This window comes from Mucor mucedo, assembly GCF_025094135.1.
Source record: "Mucor mucedo strain NRRL 3635 chromosome Unknown EV154scaffold_211, whole genome shotgun sequence".
NCBI classification, from domain to species: Eukaryota; Fungi; Mucoromycota; class Mucoromycetes; order Mucorales; family Mucoraceae; genus Mucor; species Mucor mucedo.
In genome coordinates this window covers 49,354-70,069 of record NW_026252495.1, presented here as the reverse complement: position 1 = coordinate 70,069, position 20,716 = coordinate 49,354, and the positions used below count along the sequence as shown (strand labels likewise).

At 36.0% G+C, this 20,716-nt stretch overlaps 7 protein-coding genes across 7 annotated transcripts; 4 read left to right on the top strand and 3 right to left on the bottom strand.

The window, feature by feature from the left end:
- The first annotated feature begins 1,933 nt into the window (after positions 1-1,933).
- Positions 1,934-4,417, top strand: EV154DRAFT_556726 (uncharacterized protein). Its single transcript, XM_051605372.1, has 8 exons — positions 1,934-2,183; positions 2,243-2,282; positions 2,345-2,669; positions 2,739-3,250; positions 3,307-3,365; positions 3,430-3,606; positions 3,673-4,314; positions 4,368-4,417. Exons 1-7 carry the CDS (start codon positions 1,944-1,946, stop codon positions 3,961-3,963), a joined length of 1,644 nt encoding a protein of 547 aa, XP_051451010.1. The 5' UTR covers positions 1,934-1,943; the 3' UTR covers positions 3,964-4,314; positions 4,368-4,417.
- A 514-nt stretch (positions 4,418-4,931) lies between these two features.
- Positions 4,932-6,994, top strand: EV154DRAFT_474357 (uncharacterized protein). The gene is made up of 7 exons (XM_051597957.1): positions 4,932-5,208; positions 5,265-5,304; positions 5,366-5,690; positions 5,749-6,260; positions 6,325-6,383; positions 6,437-6,613; positions 6,677-6,994. The coding sequence occupies exons 1-7, from the start codon at positions 4,969-4,971 to the stop codon at positions 6,971-6,973; spliced, it is 1,650 nt and encodes a 549-aa protein (XP_051451009.1). The 5' UTR covers positions 4,932-4,968; the 3' UTR covers positions 6,974-6,994.
- Positions 6,995-8,340: 1,346 nt separating this feature from the next.
- EV154DRAFT_453370 (chaperonin 10-like protein) lies at positions 8,341-9,626 on the bottom strand. The gene is made up of 4 exons (XM_051597284.1): positions 9,564-9,626; positions 8,982-9,494; positions 8,720-8,923; positions 8,341-8,661 (listed from the first exon to the last, which is right to left on the bottom strand). Exons 1-4 carry the CDS (start codon positions 9,601-9,603, stop codon positions 8,378-8,380), a joined length of 1,041 nt encoding a protein of 346 aa, XP_051451008.1. The 5' UTR covers positions 9,604-9,626; the 3' UTR covers positions 8,341-8,377.
- A 1,350-nt stretch (positions 9,627-10,976) lies between these two features.
- Positions 10,977-12,602, bottom strand: EV154DRAFT_530572 (putative septin). Its single transcript, XM_051603762.1, has 6 exons — positions 12,422-12,602; positions 12,213-12,344; positions 11,938-12,154; positions 11,767-11,884; positions 11,254-11,709; positions 10,977-11,185 (listed from the first exon to the last, which is right to left on the bottom strand). Exons 1-6 carry the CDS (start codon positions 12,522-12,524, stop codon positions 11,063-11,065), a joined length of 1,149 nt encoding a protein of 382 aa, XP_051451007.1. The 5' UTR covers positions 12,525-12,602; the 3' UTR covers positions 10,977-11,062.
- Positions 12,603-13,255: 653 nt separating this feature from the next.
- On the bottom strand, positions 13,256-15,836 carry EV154DRAFT_487931 (P-loop containing nucleoside triphosphate hydrolase protein; the record flags this gene model as incomplete). Its single annotated transcript, XM_051599038.1, has 3 exons — positions 13,256-15,495; positions 15,529-15,651; positions 15,716-15,836. 3 exons carry the CDS (start codon positions 15,834-15,836, stop codon positions 13,256-13,258), a joined length of 2,484 nt encoding a protein of 827 aa, XP_051451006.1.
- Positions 15,837-17,810: 1,974 nt separating this feature from the next.
- EV154DRAFT_530564 (uncharacterized protein) lies at positions 17,811-19,387 on the top strand. The gene is made up of 3 exons (XM_051603761.1): positions 17,811-18,056; positions 18,116-18,442; positions 18,499-19,387. The coding sequence occupies exons 1-3, from the start codon at positions 17,994-17,996 to the stop codon at positions 19,360-19,362; spliced, it is 1,254 nt and encodes a 417-aa protein (XP_051451005.1). The 5' UTR covers positions 17,811-17,993; the 3' UTR covers positions 19,363-19,387.
- A 30-nt stretch (positions 19,388-19,417) lies between these two features.
- EV154DRAFT_128124 (RGS domain-containing protein) lies at positions 19,418-20,614 on the top strand. The gene has a single exon (XM_051593998.1). It carries the CDS (start codon positions 19,567-19,569, stop codon positions 20,410-20,412), a length of 846 nt encoding a protein of 281 aa, XP_051451004.1. The 5' UTR covers positions 19,418-19,566; the 3' UTR covers positions 20,413-20,614.
- Positions 20,615-20,716: the final 102 nt, after the last annotated feature.

The following is a 20,716-nucleotide window of genomic DNA, read 5'->3' as shown; positions in this document are numbered from 1 at the left end:
AATTATCAAAAGGTTGGAGCCAGCCGACATTTAAAGATGCATTCAACGGATTTCACAATATTGAAAATGGAAGACCGGTGTTATCGATCCATGTTTTGAACATTTTACCATCATATATGTCGTAATACATTCCTGGAACAACATCTCTTAATCTCCAATCGTTCAATGTAGATTCGAATTCGGGGCGAAGCATTAACTCTTGCAATGAGCTTTTAAAAGACTTGTAAGGGAAAACAAATTTGGGCTTGTTCAACGGCCACTGCCTCAATGTCGGGAATGTTCCCTTCAATTTCAGTCGTTCTTCGACGTTCTATTTAGGCTGTTAATATTTTTTGTCCTTGACCTGAAGAAAGTAAGGACATGTCTTACTGTTGTTACCGCCAGACATCAGTGCATTGAAACGCATTTGTCTTTCAAAATGGTAGTCTAGTTGGTGATATGGGGCTCGACTCCTTGAGGATTTTTTTTTTAGCATTGGTCCCATTTACAAAGATGAAAAATCATTTTGGCAGAAAATAATAAAAAAAATCTGAAAAGGGAAAAAGACCTTTTTTATGATGATATTTTTAACTGTGAATCTTTTTTTTTTTCCTTTTTTTTTTTTTTTTTTTTTTTCTTAAATAAAGTTGGCGCCAGCACTACTTTCCTCGTTATTAAAGAGTGCATTTACGATCGAAAGTCTACATTATTTATGATATCTTCATATCATATAAAAACAACCTGTTTTACTTTTAGAGCACCTATCAGTGGGGTTTAGAATGTAAAATTAAGGTTCTTGCTTCGAGCAGTGTCCTGAACGTTTGTTTGTCTTACGTTCAAGTTTTCCAAAGTTGAAAATTGATGTAGTAACACCCATCCATTTTTCCTTCTTCAATAAAATAAACAATGCCAACTATTTTGACAAGGAAGAAATCGTACAGAGAAAACAAAAAAATCTATTCAGGTACACACAACTTTTTTAGTGCTCTGAAGGGTAAGAGTTTTTTTTTAAGTGTAACTGCATAATCGACGTAAAGACTTATGTGTAGACCATCACGTAATTCTAAAAAAAATTACGTTTGCAAAAATTACGGAGGTCTAGACATTTCCTTAGATTAGTGCAAGTTGTTCGATAAAAAGAGACGGGTAATGACTTATATGCACGTCCTTATTTGTGCCTCAACCATAGGTCGGGGATTCAGTCAAATAAGATAAACAAATAACGTTTTTCTTAGGGACGGCCAATTTTTCCTTTGGGGTAGTCAAAGTGCATGTAGTCACAACGTAAGATCTGTGATTTGGCTGTCCTTTAGACCTGGAAACAAGAATATACAATTAAAAACAATGTAATATTTATGAACAAATGTATATTAAACGACGTATACTTACTTTGACAATTCCACCATCACTCTTTTACCCTTTAAGCTCGTTTGATTTTAATCTTATGCAGAATTATTATATGACAGAAACTGAAAGCTATAACACACACATACTGGTTTACCACATGGTGGCTGTAATAAATTTAATCTAGTTTAAAATTATAAGTTATATTGACCTCTTGGTGTCTATTAAAGTATAATAATCCACCATTACGATAACGCGCACCCTGGCTGTCCCTATGAGACCGCCGTTTTTCAATCCCATTTTTTCTATCAAATAATTTTACTTCGATGATTGACTATTTCATCTCTCGTTTATTGATGTAGTTTTCCATCTAATGTATTCCATGTAAAATGATTCTGAGGAAAACCCCCCATGACCATATGTTGCACGAAAACAATATTAACCATAAGCGTTATATTTTAAGACGTTGACATCATTATATGACAGTACATAATGCGATTATATTTTATTTTTTTTTGATAAGCAACTCTTAAAATGGTTCCACATTTCAACTAGGTATATATAAGGGCAGACAAAGTTGCAGAATAAATTAATTACAGTAACTTTTACTCTCACCTAAAATGGTATATAAATCGAAGATTCCGGCTGTAAATGAGCCAACAATAGGCTTCCTTCAGTTTTTATTTGAAAATGAATTCAAAATTTCCCAAGATAAACCTCTTTTGATAGATGCACTCGACACCACTCGCTTTCTTACGTTCCCGCAGATAAAAAAACTAACACTTCAATTTGGTGCTGGTCTACAGGATGTCTGTCATTTTAAGAAAGGTGATGTTTTGGCCATATACGCTCCAAACCAGGTAATGCCTCAAACAGTTTATACAGTTGAATCTTTAAAATAACGTTCTATTACATTTAGTATGACTATGCCATACCTATTTATGGTGCTATTGCTGCAAGTATGTTGTATTTTTTATTTTTTTAATCCAGAGGCAATGTTTAACTCTTACTATTTTGATAGGCGGTGCTGTCACAACAATTAATCCCAATTATAATATCGAAGAAATTCACTACCAATTATCAGAGACCGAATCCAAGGTGCTCATTTTTCACTACGACAATGCCGATGTTGCACTAGCTGCTGGGACTCGGGCTGGTATTGACAGAAAAAACATGTTTGTTTTCGGTGATCAAGCTATCAAAGGTGTACAGCCATTTCGGAGCATGTTATTAAACGCGCGCGAGGCTGTTCTGGAAGATCTTACCCATAAGCAATGTAAAAATAGGATTGCTCTTCTCTGTTTTTCCTCCGGGACTGGTGGTAATAGTAAAGGTGTTATGACCACGTAAGTGCGAGGATCTAGTTTGATAGTCAAAATAACAATGTAACTAATTTTCAATATTTCATAACCAAGGCATGCAAATCTTACGTCAAATATTACTCAGTATGCTGCATTCAAAAAAAATGTTCTTAACAGTAAAGATAGCAGCCGTATGCTCACTGTACTACCATTCTATCATGCCTTTGGTTTAATGGTAAATTTAAACTATGGTTTATACTTCGGCATACCCAATTATATTTTGAAACATTTTGATATTGTAAACTTTTGCAAAGCTATTCAGGAGCACAGAATCACTTTTACTACAATTGTTCCGCCCATATGTATATTGTTGGCTAGGCACAATATCGTGTTAAACTACGACTTGACATCATTAAAGGCGGCCTTTTGTGGGGCTGCTCCATTAAGTTATGAACTTTTGAATGAAACAATGACAAGACTTCCTCACCTCATTATTAGACAACTATATGGCTCAACAGAAACTTCTCCTTTGGTAACAATTGAACCCGTCGATAAAGTGGTTGGTGGGTCGGTTGGGATACTTTTGCCAAACATGACTGCAAAAATTATGGGTGATGATGGACATGGTACATTATATGGTACATCTAGTTATAGACATGAGTGTACTAATTTCTTTAAAAAGAGATAACTAGGTATGGCGAACGAGGAGAGCTGTGGCTTAAAGGACCTAATATCATGAAAGTAATGTAACTGTGTATAAATTATGGGCGTAAATATTAACCTATTTCTTGATTTTAAAAATTAGGGCTACTTTAATAATCCTGGTGCAACCGCCGAAAGTATTGATAGCGATGGATATTTACACACAGGCGACATTGTATTAACGGATCGGAACGAACATTTTTTTATCGTTGATAGGAAAAAGGAATTGATAAAGTACAAAGGGTTTGCTGTAGCACCAGCTGAAATAGAGGGCATTTTGGTGAGATAAATTTTTGTACTGTATGATTGCACATGATGATGATATTTTTTAACAAGTATTTAAAAGTTAACCCATCCAATGATTGACGATTGTGCAGTAATAGGTGTCTACAATGATGATCAGGCAACCGAAGATCCAAGAGCCTATGTAGTACTGCGAAATCCAGCTGCGGCTTCGGAAGAAACGGGTAGGATGATCATGAAATACGTGACTGATCAGGTTGTTTATTATAAACAGGTGCGTAGTATTCGATTTGTTTCAGTTATCCCCAAAAACCCTTCTGGAAAAATTCTTCGTCGAATCTTAAGGGAAGATGCAAAGAACGAAAATATCAAAGCATGCTCGTCCAAACTATAAACCACAATAAAAATCGCACTTAAATCTAAATGATTTGTTGTGTCTTAATAACTTTGGCTGTGTTTTTGAATGATTTATGCGACGATTTTCAAGCTCAATGAAAAGATACATGACATGATCAATAAAAGTTGAAATCACGGATAAGTGGAAGTGGGCGTATAAGTTGCATTAACCAAACAAATATGATACAAAAATAGGTAAACCGGTCGATCAAAGCATGTAGTTTTCAATATATTTAATAAACCCATATTCTCAAAACTCATTCTATATTGAGATTTCGTCTATTTCAACGCAAAAGTATTAGCAAGCTTATAAAATACAGTGAGCAATCCAATGAATACAAGGGAAGGGGTGAGGAATTTGAATACTGTAAAACTATCAATCGACTAAATCGTTTACTAAAGTTTGGATTTAGATGCAAAGCTATTCAAAGCATATTCCAGATGAAGTAATTAAGTATACCCTATTAGGAATAAGTGATTTTGCGTAAGGATCCAATGCATATCACAAAAGCATAAAGGTATCATCTTTTCAGCTTCCAATACAAAGTTGATAAGATTACATTTAAAACAGACCCGTTTTAAATCCGCTCCAGGCTATGGAGATGTTTTAGACACTCGTGTACAGAATCATGCAATTATACCTCTCACGGGGTTTACTGGGTATTGAATTAAATGCTGTATTTATTTGTTTGAAGCAAACAGTATTTATCTGCGTAATTGTTTAGTCGGTATATATTGTAATATTATGATCATCAAAATTAAAATATATATATGATTTTTACAATCATCTTTAGCACGATTAGTCTAGCGATCTCATTTTTGCTTTTAAAAAACAAAGCTAACACTATTTGGTATATAATGTACCTATGGGATTGTCTGCCGATATGTTGGTAACTTTTTGAATGTAAATTAACACTTCTGTTGCCAAATTAGGATTGCATGAACATTGCATTCATTCTGTAGTATAAAGCCTCGCTTCAATTATTGATTTTTTTACACCAAAATGGTTTTAATATCCAAGATCCCGACTATAGATGAACCAGAAACTGGAATCGTTCAGTTTTTGTTCGCCAATAAATACAAGATTCCAGAAAATAGGCCTCTTTTGATTGATGCTCTGGACACCAACCGATTTCTCACTTTTGCCCAGATCAAGAAATTAACGCTTCAATTTGCTGCTGGTTTACAAGATATCTGTGAATTTGGTAAAGGCGATGTCCTAGCAATTTTTTCTCCAAACCAGGTAAAATTAAGAGGATGTGAAAAGCAGCACGACGCTAAAACTTTACTTTACTGTAGTACGACTTTTTTATACCTGTTTATGGTGCTGTTGCTGCGGGTAAGTTTTATTGGTAAAGCCTTAAAAATCGATACTAATGCATGTAGTTGTGTTTTTATAGGTGGTATAACAACAACAGTGAATCCCACTTACAATATTGAGGAATTGCATTATCAATTATCACAGACCAAAGCCAAAGTACTCATCTGTCATGAAGACAATATCAAAGTAGCTCTAGCTGCAGGCTCTCAAGCTGGTCTTAATAAAACCAACATTTTTGTTTTTGGTGATAAGATGGTCGATAATATACATCCATTTCAAAGTGTTTTGATTGGAGAACGCGAAGCAGTTCTTGAAGATCTTACCCCTGAACAATGTAAAGAGACGATTGCTCTACTATGCTTTTCTTCCGGAACGAGTGGTAGAAGTAAAGGTGTGATGACCACGTAAGTGTGTGAATGATAACTTTTATAGCTAAAAATACTAATTGATTAGGTACTTTAGTCATGCAAATCTTACATCAAATATTACTCAATATGCTGCATTTGACGAAAACGTATTTAACAGCAAGGAGTCCAATCGTATGCTTACGGTACTGCCGTTTTATCACTCTTTTGGCCTATTAGTGAATCTAAACTATGGGTTGCATTTCGGTACACCTAATTATGTTTTGAAACGTTTTGATATTTTCAGCTTTTGCAAAGCTGTTCAAGATCACAAAATTACTTTTACCACGGTTGTTCCACCAATATGTCTTTCGATCGCAAAACATGACATTGTACCAAATTATGACTTGACATCCTTAAAATCTGCTTATAGTGGTGCTGCACCATTAGGTCCGGAACTATGGAAAGAAACAATGTCGCGGCTTCCTAATCTTAAACTTAGACAGCTTTATGGACTAACAGAGACATCGCCTGTGGCTATGATTCAACCAGAGAATAAGATGCTTGCTGGATCGGCTGGTTTACTTTTTCCCAATATGACTGCAAAGATTGTGGATGATGACGGAAATGGTATAAGATAAAAGTTTAATTTAGACGGCTTGTATATTGACTAATTCTATAACCTTAAAAAAAGAGGTGACCAAGTATGGTGAACGAGGAGAATTATTGATTAAAGGTCCCAACATCATGAAGGTAAATCGAAACTTAAATTACTCATAAAATCAGCTTCCTTATGAAATAATTAGGGCTACCTCAATAATCCTGAAGCAACTGCTGAATCTATTGATAGCGATGGATACTTTCATACAGGAGATATCGTGTTAATTAATGAAGAGGAGCATTTTTTTATAGTGGACAGAAAAAAAGAATTGATCAAATATAAGGGATTTCCTGTAGCACCTGCTGAAATTGAAAGTGTCTTGGTAAGATGATATTATTCTGCTCAATAATAAATCGATCAACTAAACTATTTTCTTGGGCGGCAGCTGTCAAATCCTATCATTGCTGATTGTGCAGTTATTGGTGTCTATGATAATACACAAGCTACTGAAATTATAAGAGCCTATGTGACTTTGAAAGATCAATCCACCGCGTCGGAGGAAGTTGGAAAGTCAATCATGAAGTTCGTCGCGGAAAAAGTTGTGCATTATAAGCAGGTACGCAAGATTTATTTTGTCGCTGAAATTCCAAGAAATCCCTCTGGCAAAATTCTCCGCAGACTATTACGGGATACCGCTCAACTTGAAAACAAAAAAGAGGAAATCAACAAATCTAAATTGTAGATGTAATAAATGCTCTTTTACAGATGTCTTATCCCAGTAAAAATCCTAAATAAGACAGACAAAGTTTACGATGATGTATGCTAATTAAATGCGGAGTATTCATACCAATGTGGTATCGTCTGTATGTTATTACCATTTACGCATTCGATTTTAAAAAGGAAACCATTTTAGTTTGTGAGAATTGAGATAGTATATTCTTCGATCAAGTGCCTTTTTATTTGTTTGCTGTGGGCCTGATCGGCGGGCTGAAAACCATACATTTGATGAAACTGAAGTTGGGACAGCCTAACTAATTTTACCTCAAACCATAGAAGTAGTATTGCTATTCTGTTTGAAAGGGGCTTTAAATCGATTAAATGAGTGAAATAGCCTCTTTTTTTTTTTTACTGAGGATAGAATATTGTTTTGGGTAGCGCCAGATAACATTATATATACGAGCTGACATGGATGCATGCCTCATTGTACTTCAATTAAACAGTGATACTTATAGATATTTTCGAATGCCCTTGTGCTACTAATTACTGTATTTATGTCAGGGAGCTGTGATAAATGCACAATATATTACATACAGTTAAAATATGGAGAAACTTTATTTTCAGCATGTGTTCAGAATGATAAAGTAGTCTGGTTCTGTAACCCAAAGCCCAAATAGAATGATATATCAGTTAATGGTTTAAACCTCTTTGTTGTGGATTAGAGTTATAAATCTGCTTAGCATTATTTCCAGCATTACTTGAGATATCCGGTTCTCGAGAAGCTACATGTGCCTGCATATCACGTGCTTGTCTGTCTTGAAGCTCCCTAACGTGAAGTGGATCCATTCTTCCCTCGTCGTCTTCGTCTGTTAAATCCTCAATTTCAATGGTAGTGTTGGAAAGTTCAATATCACTTTCGGTTTCTTCATCTGTAGAAGAGAAATCAGAGTAAGAGTCCCCTTCCTTCTTAGAGTCTTCATTGTACTGTTTGACGGTTTTTCTTTTAAAGGGCTTTCTTGAAACCCTCATATTGCCGACTTTCTGAGCTGGGCCATGAGTTACTTGCTGATTATTCATTTTGAGTTAGCTTTAAAAAGTAGAGAAAAGATGAAAAAAGAAACGGAAAGAAAAAAAAATTGTTGATAAATAAACGCCATTTACCCAATAGTTCATGCAAAAATTTAAACGAATCATTTTTTCTTTTCTTTCTTCCTTTTTTGTTTGTCTTTTAGTATTGAAGTATCAATAATTTCTAGCATTAATAACTTGGATCCACTGACAGCTTCCATCATCTATGTTAATATGATGATAATCGGCCAAATCATCTTATTGGTCTAAACTTTTTAAATTGATGCAGCAATCACGTGGCAGGTACGAACGGGCGTTAGTTTTGGGAGTAAAAGACAATACGATGTTTATTATAAAACGTTCAATTTTCCAAAATAAATCTGAATCTTGGTTTACCGTCTCTAAAATCTCGGATAGCTTGATTGACATCAGCCATTTTGTATTTAGTTACCCAAGGTTTTATTTTCTTTTCGGCAGCAAACTCAAGCATGTGTTCCATGTCGGTTGGAGAGCCACCAGCAGATCCTGAGATGCTGACTTGACTAAGAACAAAATTAATAGCATTGAACTCGGGTAGGTTCCCACCAGGAGAATTTACATTCATGAAAATTCCGTTTACTCGCAAGAGATCAAAGTAAGGCTCCCCTGTGAAATTTAGATGTCGTTAAATACAGTTGTTGAGAGCGCACAATTAAAATCTTACATTTGAAGTCCTCGCCACTCCCAGTACCAAGTATGTGAGTTAGTTTCTTCCTATACTTTGCCATTTCAGATTTGTTGCTGACGTTTATAAAATCATCACATCCTAATTCATTACAGACATTTCTTTTCTTATCGTTATGAGACAATGCAATTACTGTAGCACCCATAGCCTTAGCAAACAATATACCAAAATGACCAAGTCCACCTTGTTGGATTAAATGTTAGAAAATTGTAATTTCTGTTTTTTATAAGGAATATTTTACCTATTCCCAAAACGCCTACAACACTTTTTTCATTGACTCCATTATTTCTCAGAGGAGCATAACTAGTAATGCCTGCACAAAAGAAGGAAGCGGCATCTTCACTGGCCATACTATCAGGAACTTTAAAGGCCCAACGATAATCGCCTCTCCATTTGTTAGCAAATCCACCATAAGTTTTGTCACCATTATCCCAATTAGCATTGTAAGTGCCAATAAAGCCATTTTCACAAATGTTCTCGTGCCCTTCTAAACAAGTCTGACACTTATGACAAGAATGGGCAAATGGTCCCACTCCCCCGCGGTCGCCAACTGTAAGGTTTGTGACATTTCTACCTATACGGGTAACAATACCCACAATTTCATGGCCAACAACGCATGGGAAATCTGTGGGACCCCAATCTTCATCCAAAGCATGCATATCGGTACCGCACATACCGCAATGAGTAACATCTAGTTCGACACAGTTGTCATCCCATCCTCGAAGATTTAATTCCATTTCAATAAGGGGTTTGTCTATTATGTATTAAATAATTTAGTATCAAAACTGATGTATATATGCATATGCGATCATCAATGGCTAACCTTTGGCAGTGCATGCCCATCCAATAAATGTATCGCTCATTTGAGTAAAGGTTTATAAATAATTAATTAATTGTTTGTAAAAATAAAAGAAAGAGAGACCAGAATGATCCCTTTATATATCACGGAAAAGTTCTGACTAGATATCAAAATCGTGAATGGCTATGTGTATATGACTTTTGAACTAGTAACAATAAAGGTGTAACTGAGCATTCTTTAATCACGAGTCTGTACCAAATTTTAACTATAAATAATGTGTATTATAAGTACAAAGTTTGAGAACATGCAATAGAGTTAATAGGTAATATGCGTTCTTAAATTTTGTTCCAAGTGCAGTCTTCAAATATCGTTGTTTTCCTCTGCTGGATACTTAATTTTACATATGGCCACACCAATTCGGTTAGTGACAGAGCGAAAGCAAGAATTAGCACAGGCCAAAAATTCCAAAGCAGTGCAATGATAAAGTTTGTCCGTTTAATTAATTCCACTACAACTTTTACGAAATCAAAACCTGTTATACGTTCCACATGTCTATCGGTGTAATGTGACTTGAGCATATCAACTTTTAACTTGGCCAGCTTTCATCTATACTTTTTATTACTGATTTCAGTTTATTTTAGATCTATTTAAAGATCTGTCCACAATCAATTTCCTTTATGTGAGAAAACCTAGCTAATCTTTTGTAACCGCTTGAAGCATCTACCTGTTTTAGAATAGTATATGTCTGACAGTACAAATCGATTGTCTAGAATTGTTCTGTTGATTATACTTATATGGAACATGTACGTGGACACATCCTCTGATTAAAGTAGAATTTATGAGCGTAAATATGTATTGTTCCCACATTACAGAACAGTCCCATGTTTGCAATATATTACACAAATAATGGAGTTCTTTCGAAACCTAAATGTCGGTCCTGGATGGAAAACAAGGTATCATATCTTTGAATCTTTACGATATTCATTCTTTTTAAAGCTACAGCACATTTCAAACACTATATTACTGGGCCCTTTAAATTCTACTGTCTGTAATTAATATCAAAATAACTATACCTTATTGTGCATATCTTAATAATATTTTGTTGCAGTGAAAATTTAAAAATATAGGGAGTAGATTTGAAGCTGCAAGATATCCAACTTAGACTTTGAGCGTTGGTTATACAATTTAGCTGCATACGTAAATACTTATCGATTAAGATCTAAAGAGCTCACAATAAAGTAGCTTGCTGCAATAATTTGCCACTTTGGAATCATACATACCCAATTGCTTACGATAAGTTGGGCAAGGCACCATCAAAAGACGCAAATGTAGTTATTAAATGTGTTACAATGCGAAAAATCTGGTGGCGCTTTTTCTGAGGTAGACTTGAAATTTTAAGGTTTTTCTCATTGTAAAACATAAGCAACCAAGCCGATATTTTAAGTTCAAATAGGAATTAGTAAATAATGTTTTATAAAGAAAAATAAAAGAGATAATAGGGTTCGTCTATTGCAAACAATGCTCTATCTTCTGATAGTACCACGGCCATGCACCTGGTACATATGTTCAAGTTCGGTTTCCATTGCCTTGATTTGAGCATGTTGTTCTTCAAGATCTTTGTTAAGACGATCACGTTCAGAAACCAACTATTTATAGGCAAAATATTACTATTTGTTTGTTTTTTTTAAAAAAAAAAGAGCAAAATATAACGTACCTGAGCTTCCCATTGACGGAATCTGTTTTCTTCGTCCTTAACTTGCTTAGTGAAGTTCAAACGAAGTTCATCTTCGTCATCCTTAAACTTGGGGTTTTCGTATTTTTGGAATTTTGGCTCACCAAACTTACGAGTACCCATTTGTGTTTGACGATAATTTTCATAATGGTTCTCCTCTGTTGTTGAAATTAAGTCGTGCATGTGTGACCTAACCAAAAGCTTTCTTAATTTTTTAAAGTCACAATGATCCTCATTTTCAACTTCGGCTACACCCCACGAGTATTCTCTGCCTTTAACTGTGCGGCCATCGGCTGTAGTGACATCTTGGGTTGATCCGATGATGGCAAAAGGCAAAGATGCCATGATGCTTTTATTGGACTCGGTAATCTCTTCATCTTCGCTGTCGATGGGACAAGAATAAACCTGAATGTGGTTTCTGGCAATGGAATCCAAAATCTATGACAGAATTCAGATGAGCAATCTCGTTTTCGCTTATGTATTACCTCTACTTACGTTAATTTTATATTGAGCTAAATCCTTGGGTGTAAGGGTATCTGCTTTAGCAATAACGGGGATCAAATTGACTCTTGAGCCGAGATGCTTCATTACTTCGATATCAAGAGCCTTGAGGCTAAAATTATAGCATCAGTACCAAAATAATTAAAAGTAACGAAAATAACGTACCTGTGACCAGAAGGTCTAATGAAATAGAGACAAGCATGGACTCTAAGATCAATAGCACCCTTACGAGTAGGTTGTTGTTCTTGGGCCATGAAACTCTCATGTTGATCATCAAGGAACTCATAGATAGGCATCCAACTGTTATGATTGTTGACATAATCGCCAAAACCGGGGGTATCAATGATAGTTAACTTTACTTTAAAGTTCTTTTCCTCGAGTTCTATAAATACAAGTGTGTCAATTTTTATGAAGACAGGTCGCCTCATTACTCGTGTTACCTGCTTTAGTGATTTCGATTTCAACAGTCTTTTCAATTTGCTTAGCATGACGCTTTGCCAAATTCTTATCATTCTTAATACCAGTGGTGAACAAGGTATTAACAAATGTGGTTTTTCCTACGCCAGATTCACCTTTATACCGATGTTAAAAATCTTCTGTTTTTTTATATTTTTCTTTTTTTTTTTTTTTTTTGACAGAATAAACTCACCACAAACCATTAAGGTGAAGTTAGCACCACGCTTAGAGACGATCTTGTGACGTTGGTTAGGAAGATGTGCAATACCCACACCGCTGCTGGCTGAAGGAGACATTATTTAAAGTATATTTAAAAATAAAGAGGAAGAAGTAAAAAAAAGCGAAAAAAAAAGGATGGAGTTACATTTTCCACGTTTAATCAATATTACTGATTAATAAAATTACATCTCAGCAATGAGGCGTGTAACAAGACCAGTATTCTTTTTGACAATACACCTCATGCATTTCAAATAACTTGTCCAATAGAAATTGAAAACAAACGAGTTTCTCCACCTGCGATACTTCAGACTGTTGAAGTGGACAGCATGGTGATCTTTTGCCTTTATTTACTTTTACTGCTTATTTAAATCACCGCATGCAAAATATTTGGGCTATGGTAAAATGAGCTTATGCACATTTCAAGCCTTAGCTTGTAGTTGTAAGCAATTTTATTACTAACCTCGTATGATAAGGTAAAATAAATTAGAGATGCTATATCATACATATACCCGGGTCATAATTATTATTTGTTATGTCCTGTTGCTGTTCTACAAATGGAAGGACCTCGGTCAAAAAAGTATTCAAACCAAAATAAGAGTTACACGGGATTAACTTTAAGCAATATAAAAGAAAGTGTATCCAAACATAAGCGCCATTAACAAAAAAAAAACCCCACCAGTAGTATATGAGATACTGGTGAGAATGAAATAGATTTTTGTCCAGACTAAGGCACTGTACTAAAACTTGAACAGTTGCTTTTATTTTTAAGATTCTAAATAATGTACAACAGGCAAAAGAGTGGAATCATTTACCAACCCGTCATTTCAGAAACAACGGACTTCTCTCTATCTTTACTCATTTCTCCATAACCGATAACACGCATAGAAAAAGCACCACTACCTCCAGTTAAGCTACGAAGCGCACTAGAATATCCTAACATAGAACTCAAAGGCACGTGCGCCTTAATCACCTGTTTAGGCTTATATCCATCAACGTCAGAACTGACAAGAAGTGAGTCTTCGGGTGCATAAACTTGAACGTCTTCGGAACTATTTTCAGTATCATCATTTCCCATAGATGATTCAAGCCCGATAACGTGACCTCTGCGAGTTCCGCTCAAATCACTAACAACGCTACCGATATGGTTCTCGTTGACTTCGGTATAGACCTCCATCATAGGTTCAAGGAGACATGGGTTGGCCTTTTTGACGGCCTCAAACACACCGTTGGAAACGCACGCTGAAATAGCACCCAATGTGGTGTCTTGGCCAAATGTTTGAAGATCAAATGCCTTCACCTTAAGCTTTGTTAAAGGGAAACCTAAAACGGCGCCTCTCGCAAGACCACCCAACAGACCGTTTTGAACAGCCTGTCTAACCTCTTCCGGGTTCAACTGATTGTCCTTCTCTGATACAGAGTCATCCGAGAAAGAGATATCTGCGACAGATAAATGATTTCCGGAATTTGCGACCCATCCTTCTTCCAAACCATTATTTTCGACTTGCTGGTCAAAATCTTCATGAAGAGGCGAAATCTGAACACGGCAAGCAGCACGGGCCCTTTTACCCATCACTTCTTTATCATATTCGGCACTTGCATCCGACTCTGATTGACAAGTCTCGCGGTAACTAATTCTCATTTTACCCATTTCCGCCTTCACTTTGAAGTCATTCAACAAACGATCCTTGACAATTTCTAAATGAAGTTCGCCCATACCGCTCACTAAAAGCTGGCCACTTTCTTCGTCGGTCCATACTTTAAGCGAAGGATCTTCTCTAACCAAATTCTTTAAAGCGGTTTCAACTGCTTCCTCTTCGGAGACAGATGCTGGTTCAACAGCCGAGAAAAATGCAGGGCTGGGGATGTCAATGTTGCTTAACTGAAGCCCGGATTTAATGGCTACTGTATCATTTGATTGCACAAGCGTATCACCTGTGCGTGTGTCCTTTAAACCAACAATAACACCAATGTTTCCCGCATTAATTGTTGGGATTTCCTCTGCCTCTTTAGCATACATTTGTAATAGCTTGTTCACTCTTTCCTTTGCCCGAGTGGTCGTATTGAATAAGGTCATTCTAGTATTAATTTTTCCTGAATACACCTTTACATATACCATGGGTCCTCTTCTAGCATCGTGAACTACCTTAAATGCCAATGCACATAACTTGGGATCTGTCAACGGGATCAATGCAGTCTTTCCGCTACTGTAGGTGACTAAAGCTGAGGGTCTATCTAACGGACTTGGGAGATAATCAATGACAGCATTCAATAAAGGTTGTACACCCAAGTTTTTAAAAGCGGCACCGCATAAAACAGGAACCGCCTTGTTAGATATAGTGACTCTTCTTATTGCTTCCTTCAACGGAGTCTCTTTGACAAGCATATGATCACCATCGGCTTCGTCAAAAAATATTTCTACAATATCATCATCCATCTCTGCTAAAGCTTCAACCAAAGCCGTACGGCCTTTAACGGCCTCCGTATATAGCTTCTCATCGGCAACTTCCTTTAATGGAACCCGTTTTAAAACAGAACCGTCTGTGTGAGCCGGATCCCATTGAATCATCTCCATTGTTACTAAATCCACAACAGCTTTTAATCCTTTATGTCGTTCGTCCATACTTTCTTCGTTCATGACGGGTAATTGAATGACTAAGGGGCGTGTTCGAAGCTTCTTCCACATTTCTCTTACTGTTCTTCCAAATGCAGCGCCAGTTCTATCCAACTTATTAACAAACGCAATTCGAGGGATATCATATCGATCTGCTTGTTTCCATACCGTCTCTGTTTGTGCTTCAACGCCTGCTACACCATCCAAAATGGTTACGGCTCCGTCTAGCACTCTAACGGCTCTTTCCACTTCCATTGTGAAATCAACGTGACCGGGTGTATCAATTAGGTTGATACGGTGACCTTCCCATCCAAACGTGATAGCCGCACTGTTGATTGTGATACCTCTCTCTCTTTCTGCTGCGAGATAATCCATGACTGTGTCACCATCATCAATGTCTATATTGTGTGTTCCCCCGGTTGTCAGTCTAACATGTACTTTTTTCGTTGGCTGATTACACAACTAGTTACCTCCAATACGCTTCGTCACGCCTGCATAATACAGCATTCTTTCGGACGTTGTTGTTTTACCGGCATCGATGTGAGCAATAATACCGATATTTCTTGTCTTTGGTATAGTGAAATCTTTGGAATCTGAAAATAGACATTAATTACAAGTCTATACTTTTTTATTTTTTGACATGTGCCATTTCCTTACCAGTAGCATAGGTTTTGTATTGACAAGGTAAACGACCAAGTCTTAATGTGTTGATTTTGGTCCGGCAATTTGACACCAAAAGTACCTGTTTCACCAAAGGGGAAGTAAGGTATTTGAACATTATGCCTTTTAGCCAACAAATGTAGAAAAATTAGAAGAAAAAAATTATCATGACAAAACACCGGGGGTTGATTTATTCCGGAAAAAGAAACACTATATGTTTCAGTGTAACTCAATTATGAAAAGTATGACTCTTCAAAGACAACTCAAGTTAGCATGGTTACGGTAACCCTAGTATACAAAGTACTTCATGACACTGTCTCAAACGTCAAGTCATCTCATGGATTAGCATCCTCGGAGCTCAGCCGGCTGACGGCGTTTATGGATGCATAACGTATTGTCAATTATGCTCCATAAACATTTAATATATGCCAAGTCAGTTCTGTTTGAAAGTTGAGCCTTGGGGTTCAGAGGGAGAGACAGATAGAAGCATTGTTGGTAAAAAAAAAAATTATGGGATAGTGTTGATAAATGATGATTGCCAAGGGGATTCATTATGATAATGTAGAAGCTTTAGAAAGCTGAGCCATTGAAGGAAATTGCAAACTTTTTTAACCTATCAGATAATCCTAAAAAGTTCCTGTTCAGGAACATTTGTATAAATTTCTTTCTTTCAGTTACGGGTATTCGTATTAATTAATTGATGTAGAAACAGTAGTTATGTATTGTAGTGATGTAAATAATTGATTGTGTTGGACAGAGACTGGAATTCATTGTCTTGGATCTCAAGTTGAATCCTTCACACATGCTATCGTGATCAGGCTGTCGTGTTACTTATAGCACAAATAACTGGTTTACGACAAGTACTAAATTGGCAAACTAGTTATTTCGTAATAAACGTTGGGTTAGTGATCATAACCGTATGATTAAGATAACCGATGAATCGCTATTTATAGACGAATAACCATGATGAACAAAGAATTGATATATTGACTCTCTCCAAAGATAAACCGGCAAGGGAAACATGACGCCCCAAAATAACCTTTTTACTAGTTTTTCCCCCCATCCGAATTTTGGTATCAGCAAATAGACCAAAGGAGTTCTGTTCAGTTTGCAATATGCATGTATGCAGTTGTGAAGTTATTACTCGTTCTCGTCGTTGGCATATGTATATTCCTCTTTATGAAACAGCGACACATGATTCTACACGAATAAGAAACGAATCCCAGTTTCTTTTTTTGAATGTAAAAAAGATGTGCACATATGTAAGCGCTTGTTGATATGTACCCAAGAAAAGTTAGTATGCATTGGCGATTTGATAAGAGAAATTATGACATTATTTTTCTGTAAATCCTAAGCAGTGAAACATTTTTTTTTCTCTCTCTCCTTTTTATTGTTACATATTCTGATAAACAAACAGGTAAATAAGCAAACAATGAAATGTTATGATGCTATATTATTACGCCCGAGGAGATTGTTTTTATTCTAGAAGGTAAACATCCTTAACCCCAAGTTGTAATTCATCATACAAACAATAAAAAAAAAAGAAAGCAAAAAGGACGTGTGTTTTTTGTTGTGAATAAATTACTATCGTCAAGGGCTTAGCGCCCGATCCAAGGTAGAATATGCTTTAAATGGCTAAATCTGATGACAAGCAAATCCAAAATTAAAAAAGGGGAAAATGGGGGGTGCAGAGGGCGGGGCAAAAGGTTTCCCGACCTCTTTGTTGAACAAGTCTCATGGCTGAAGGCTTAAAATTCAAGTCGAAAAGCGTCATAGTTACTGATGCGACAAGACGATTGAATGGGTAATATAATCTTGCATTCCATTCTACAGTCATTTTTAAGATTATAACTTTAACGAATTTCATCATTGATGAATGAAAAAGGAGTTCACCTGCATTGTTTATTTGTCTTGACACGACACATTTGATATATTGTGCTACAAACAACAAAAGGGTCTCGATAAGAACAGCAAATTCCATACAAAAAGTGTTATAAACTAGTGTAGACCATTGATGGCGCCATAACTAACAGAGAAGATAAGGATCACGTGGAAAGATTTGAAGGGCGTATGTTCTCAAATCACATTAAGCTTTTTTTTTTTTTTTTTTTTTTTTCAGGTCTTAGCATGATGATCTCCCCCTTTTTTTTTTTTTATTTAAAAGGGCCCTTTTTTTTTTTCTCTCCTTTCTTATACAAACACATTTCCCTTTTTCCCTTATTTTTTTGATAAACGTTTTTATTTGCACACTAGTAAAAGATTACATGATAAAGATATGTTGCATTTAAAGTTTAATAAAGAAAATATCACCAGAGAAGAATTAAACCAAATCGAAAAGGTATTTTTTAAAACTGTGCTTTCGAGACAAATAAAAAAAAATTAACTTTTTTAATATAGCGTTTTAAACAGTTTCTAAAAGCCAAGGTCACACCCGAGTTCAACGTTTTAGACTTGAGTCGCACGGACGTTTATGCCCATGTTCTCAGTATATTTATTAGACTCAATGTGCACCGCATTCTACAAGTGAGCGTTTCCCAAATACTCGACTTCTTAATGGATGTTGCAGAAAAATACACGGATGCTCCTTACCACACATTCTATCACGCTGCTGATATTGTGACGATGTTGTACTACTTGTGCCATGACCTCAATGCAAATAAATACTTGACGGATTTAGATATAACGTTTTTAATGGTGGCTGCTCTGTGTCACGACACAGGTCATGTAAGTAAAAATGTTTATATGCATCATTGTTTATTTGTTTACTTATAATGATATAGCCCGGTTTTAATAACGCTTTTCAAATGAACTCGGAAACTGAACTGGTTGCAAGTTATGGCGATAAGTCTACATTAGAAACTTATTCTGTCCACTTGACCATGGGACTACTAAAAAAGCACGGAATGAACCATAGGAGCATGTACACGATCGTCACTGATTTAATCATAGCAACCGACATGGCAAATCACAATGAATTAGAACAGCAAGCGAAGCAACTTTTTACCACGTGGAAGAAAACAACAACAAACGATTCTTGTATTTCCATTCACGACAGAACAAGTCTAAGTCGCATTTTACTACATGCAGCCGATATAAGCAATATGGCTCGTCCCTGGAATATTTCAAAACAGTGGTCCGATTTGATTGTCAAGGAATTCTATAACCAAGGCGACGAAGAAAAGAGAAGAAATATGACAATATCACCTGGCATGGATCGTGAGGTCTGTTCACAAAAGTCAATTAGTTTAAAGTTTGGAGAAATCATATTGCCATTTTTTGAATGTTTAGTGAGTTTATTGCCCAAATCACATGTACTAGTTGACTTCCTTGCATCAAATCGCATACAATGGGAATGTCTAGATCTTCATAGAAAGAGAGATATCAGAAGAGTCAGCAGCGATATTATTATTCAGAAATCCTCATCCACAATTATATTTAAAAGAATAAGACTAGGTTTTAGAAGTCAAAGTTACCCCACTGTATTATATCATCACCATAATAATAATAGCAATTTGCGTTGCCATCCTATCAACACCAATGTACATAATAACCTACTGCCATTAGTGACATTTAAATCTTCTTTAATATGTGACAATCAAAATAATTTAGAACCCATTATACTCTATCATCCTTATGATCAATAATAAAAAAAAAAAGTATAAAAAGAAGCGGTTGTTCAAACTCATTTTAATATCGGTCATCACAAGAACCAACTAAATGTCTTTATTTCATTAGTATTTTTCTCCCTATAAAGTAATCTAACTTTTTTCAATTTTTTTTTTTCTTTTCCCTTTCCTCTTTTTTTTTTTTTTTTTTTTTTTTCTTCTTACTTGTTTATTGGAGATATCATGTATAGCACGGAATCAATAGGGCTTTCGTTAGAATCTGTCCTGGAAGATCCAAGTTCGGACCTATTTAAAGATTTCGCCACTTATTTGCATCAGTCATATTGTATAGAAAATTTAGCTTTTTGGTTAGCGACACAAGAATATTACCAAGAATGTAACAAGAATCGGCAACAAGAATTATGTGAATCGATGATCAATTTATACATTCGACCCAATTCACCACAGGAAATCAACATACCATGCGATATGAGGCAGTCGATACTCGATTTCTTCAATGATGGAAACTATCACTTGCACATATTCGATGATGCAGCTGAAGCAGTATTGGAATTAATGAGAGTAAACTCGTTTCTGCCCTGGACAACATGTTCTTCACCACCATCGTGGTCATTTGACAATATCATGTCCTCTTCTTCTTCTTCGACAAAACAACACAAAAGTTGGCCATCACCAAGACGATTCGTACCTACCTCAAATTCATTAACGGGTCTATCTACCAGCTTCTCTTTCTCTGACAAGTGGAATTTAATTAAATTAAAGCAACCCTCATCACGTAGAAGCTGCTCATCATTAGATTATCCTTGTTCCATCGAAGATGACAGTAATGATAGATTAGCCTTATCTATCGATTTTTCGGCTCCTTCGGCTACGAGTACCACAACCACGACTACGTCAGGAACTCGGTATAGAACAATGTTGAAACGGGTAAAAAGGTCTCTACTTGGTAGCATCAATAACAATACAACAACTGACGAGGATGAAGACGATCAGTTCTCAACTCCACGTTCTTCCTTTACTGCTGATACCACTTCTTCATGGTCGTCCTGGAGAAAATCCCAAAGATAATTCAAACCCCTCCCTACTCTCCTTTAAAAAAAAATATTCATATGTATACCCCACTACTTTCTTTCTTCATCTTATATCTTGTAATTATATATGTATAACCTTATTATATCTTTAATGTGCTACTGCCAATAGAACCGCCCCATATAGACTATTCTCTTATGTAAAAATAAAACAAACAAAAAATAGAGTGCGAATTATTTCTTACTGGCTGGAGCAAAATGCTGCATGCACTGGATTCCTGTTTTTGACAATTGAGAGTAAAGAGATGTGCAAAAGGGGCCTTTTTTTAAACTAATGATTGAGT

Excerpts from the sequence above, each read along its gene's own strand:
- EV154DRAFT_453370 (XM_051597284.1), bottom strand. The coding sequence starts at position 9,603 with ATGAGCGATACATTTATTGGATGGGCATGCACTGCCAAAG. Across the intron at positions 9,495-9,563 it reads ATGGGCATGCACTGCCAAAG|ACAAACCCCTTATTGAAATG; the intron begins GTTAGCCATTGA and ends AATACATAATAG. Across the intron at positions 8,662-8,719 it reads GAGTGGCGAGGACTTCAAAT|GGGAGCCTTACTTTGATCTC; the intron begins GTAAGATTTTAA and ends TAAATTTCACAG.
- EV154DRAFT_530564 (XM_051603761.1), top strand. The coding sequence starts at position 17,994 with ATGTTGCATTTAAAGTTTAATAAAGAAAATATCACCAGAGAAGAATTA. Across the intron at positions 18,057-18,115 it reads AATTAAACCAAATCGAAAAG|CGTTTTAAACAGTTTCTAAA; the intron begins GTATTTTTTAAA and ends TTTTTAATATAG. Across the intron at positions 18,443-18,498 it reads TGTGTCACGACACAGGTCAT|CCCGGTTTTAATAACGCTTT; the intron begins GTAAGTAAAAAT and ends ATAATGATATAG.
- EV154DRAFT_474357 (XM_051597957.1), top strand. The coding sequence starts at position 4,969 with ATGGTTTTAATATCCAAGATCCCGACTATAGATGAACCAGAAACTGGA. Across the intron at positions 5,305-5,365 it reads TTATGGTGCTGTTGCTGCGG|GTGGTATAACAACAACAGTG; the intron begins GTAAGTTTTATT and ends GTGTTTTTATAG. Across the intron at positions 6,384-6,436 it reads AAGGTCCCAACATCATGAAG|GGCTACCTCAATAATCCTGA; the intron begins GTAAATCGAAAC and ends TGAAATAATTAG.
- EV154DRAFT_530572 (XM_051603762.1), bottom strand. The coding sequence starts at position 12,524 with ATGTCTCCTTCAGCCAGCAGCGGTGTGGGTATTGCACATCTTCCTAAC. Across the intron at positions 12,345-12,421 it reads CTTCACCTTAATGGTTTGTG|GTGAATCTGGCGTAGGAAAA; the intron begins GTGAGTTTATTC and ends ATCGGTATAAAG. Across the intron at positions 11,710-11,766 it reads TAGCTCAATATAAAATTAAC|ATTTTGGATTCCATTGCCAG; the intron begins GTAAGTAGAGGT and ends ATTCTGTCATAG.
- EV154DRAFT_556726 (XM_051605372.1), top strand. The coding sequence starts at position 1,944 with ATGGTATATAAATCGAAGATTCCGGCTGTAAATGAGCCAACAATAGGC. Across the intron at positions 3,251-3,306 it reads TATGGGTGATGATGGACATG|AGATAACTAGGTATGGCGAA; the intron begins GTACATTATATG and ends TTCTTTAAAAAG. Across the intron at positions 3,366-3,429 it reads AAGGACCTAATATCATGAAA|GGCTACTTTAATAATCCTGG; the intron begins GTAATGTAACTG and ends TTTAAAAATTAG.
- EV154DRAFT_128124 (XM_051593998.1), top strand. The coding sequence starts at position 19,567 with ATGTATAGCACGGAATCAATAGGGCTTTCGTTAGAATCTGTCCTGGAA.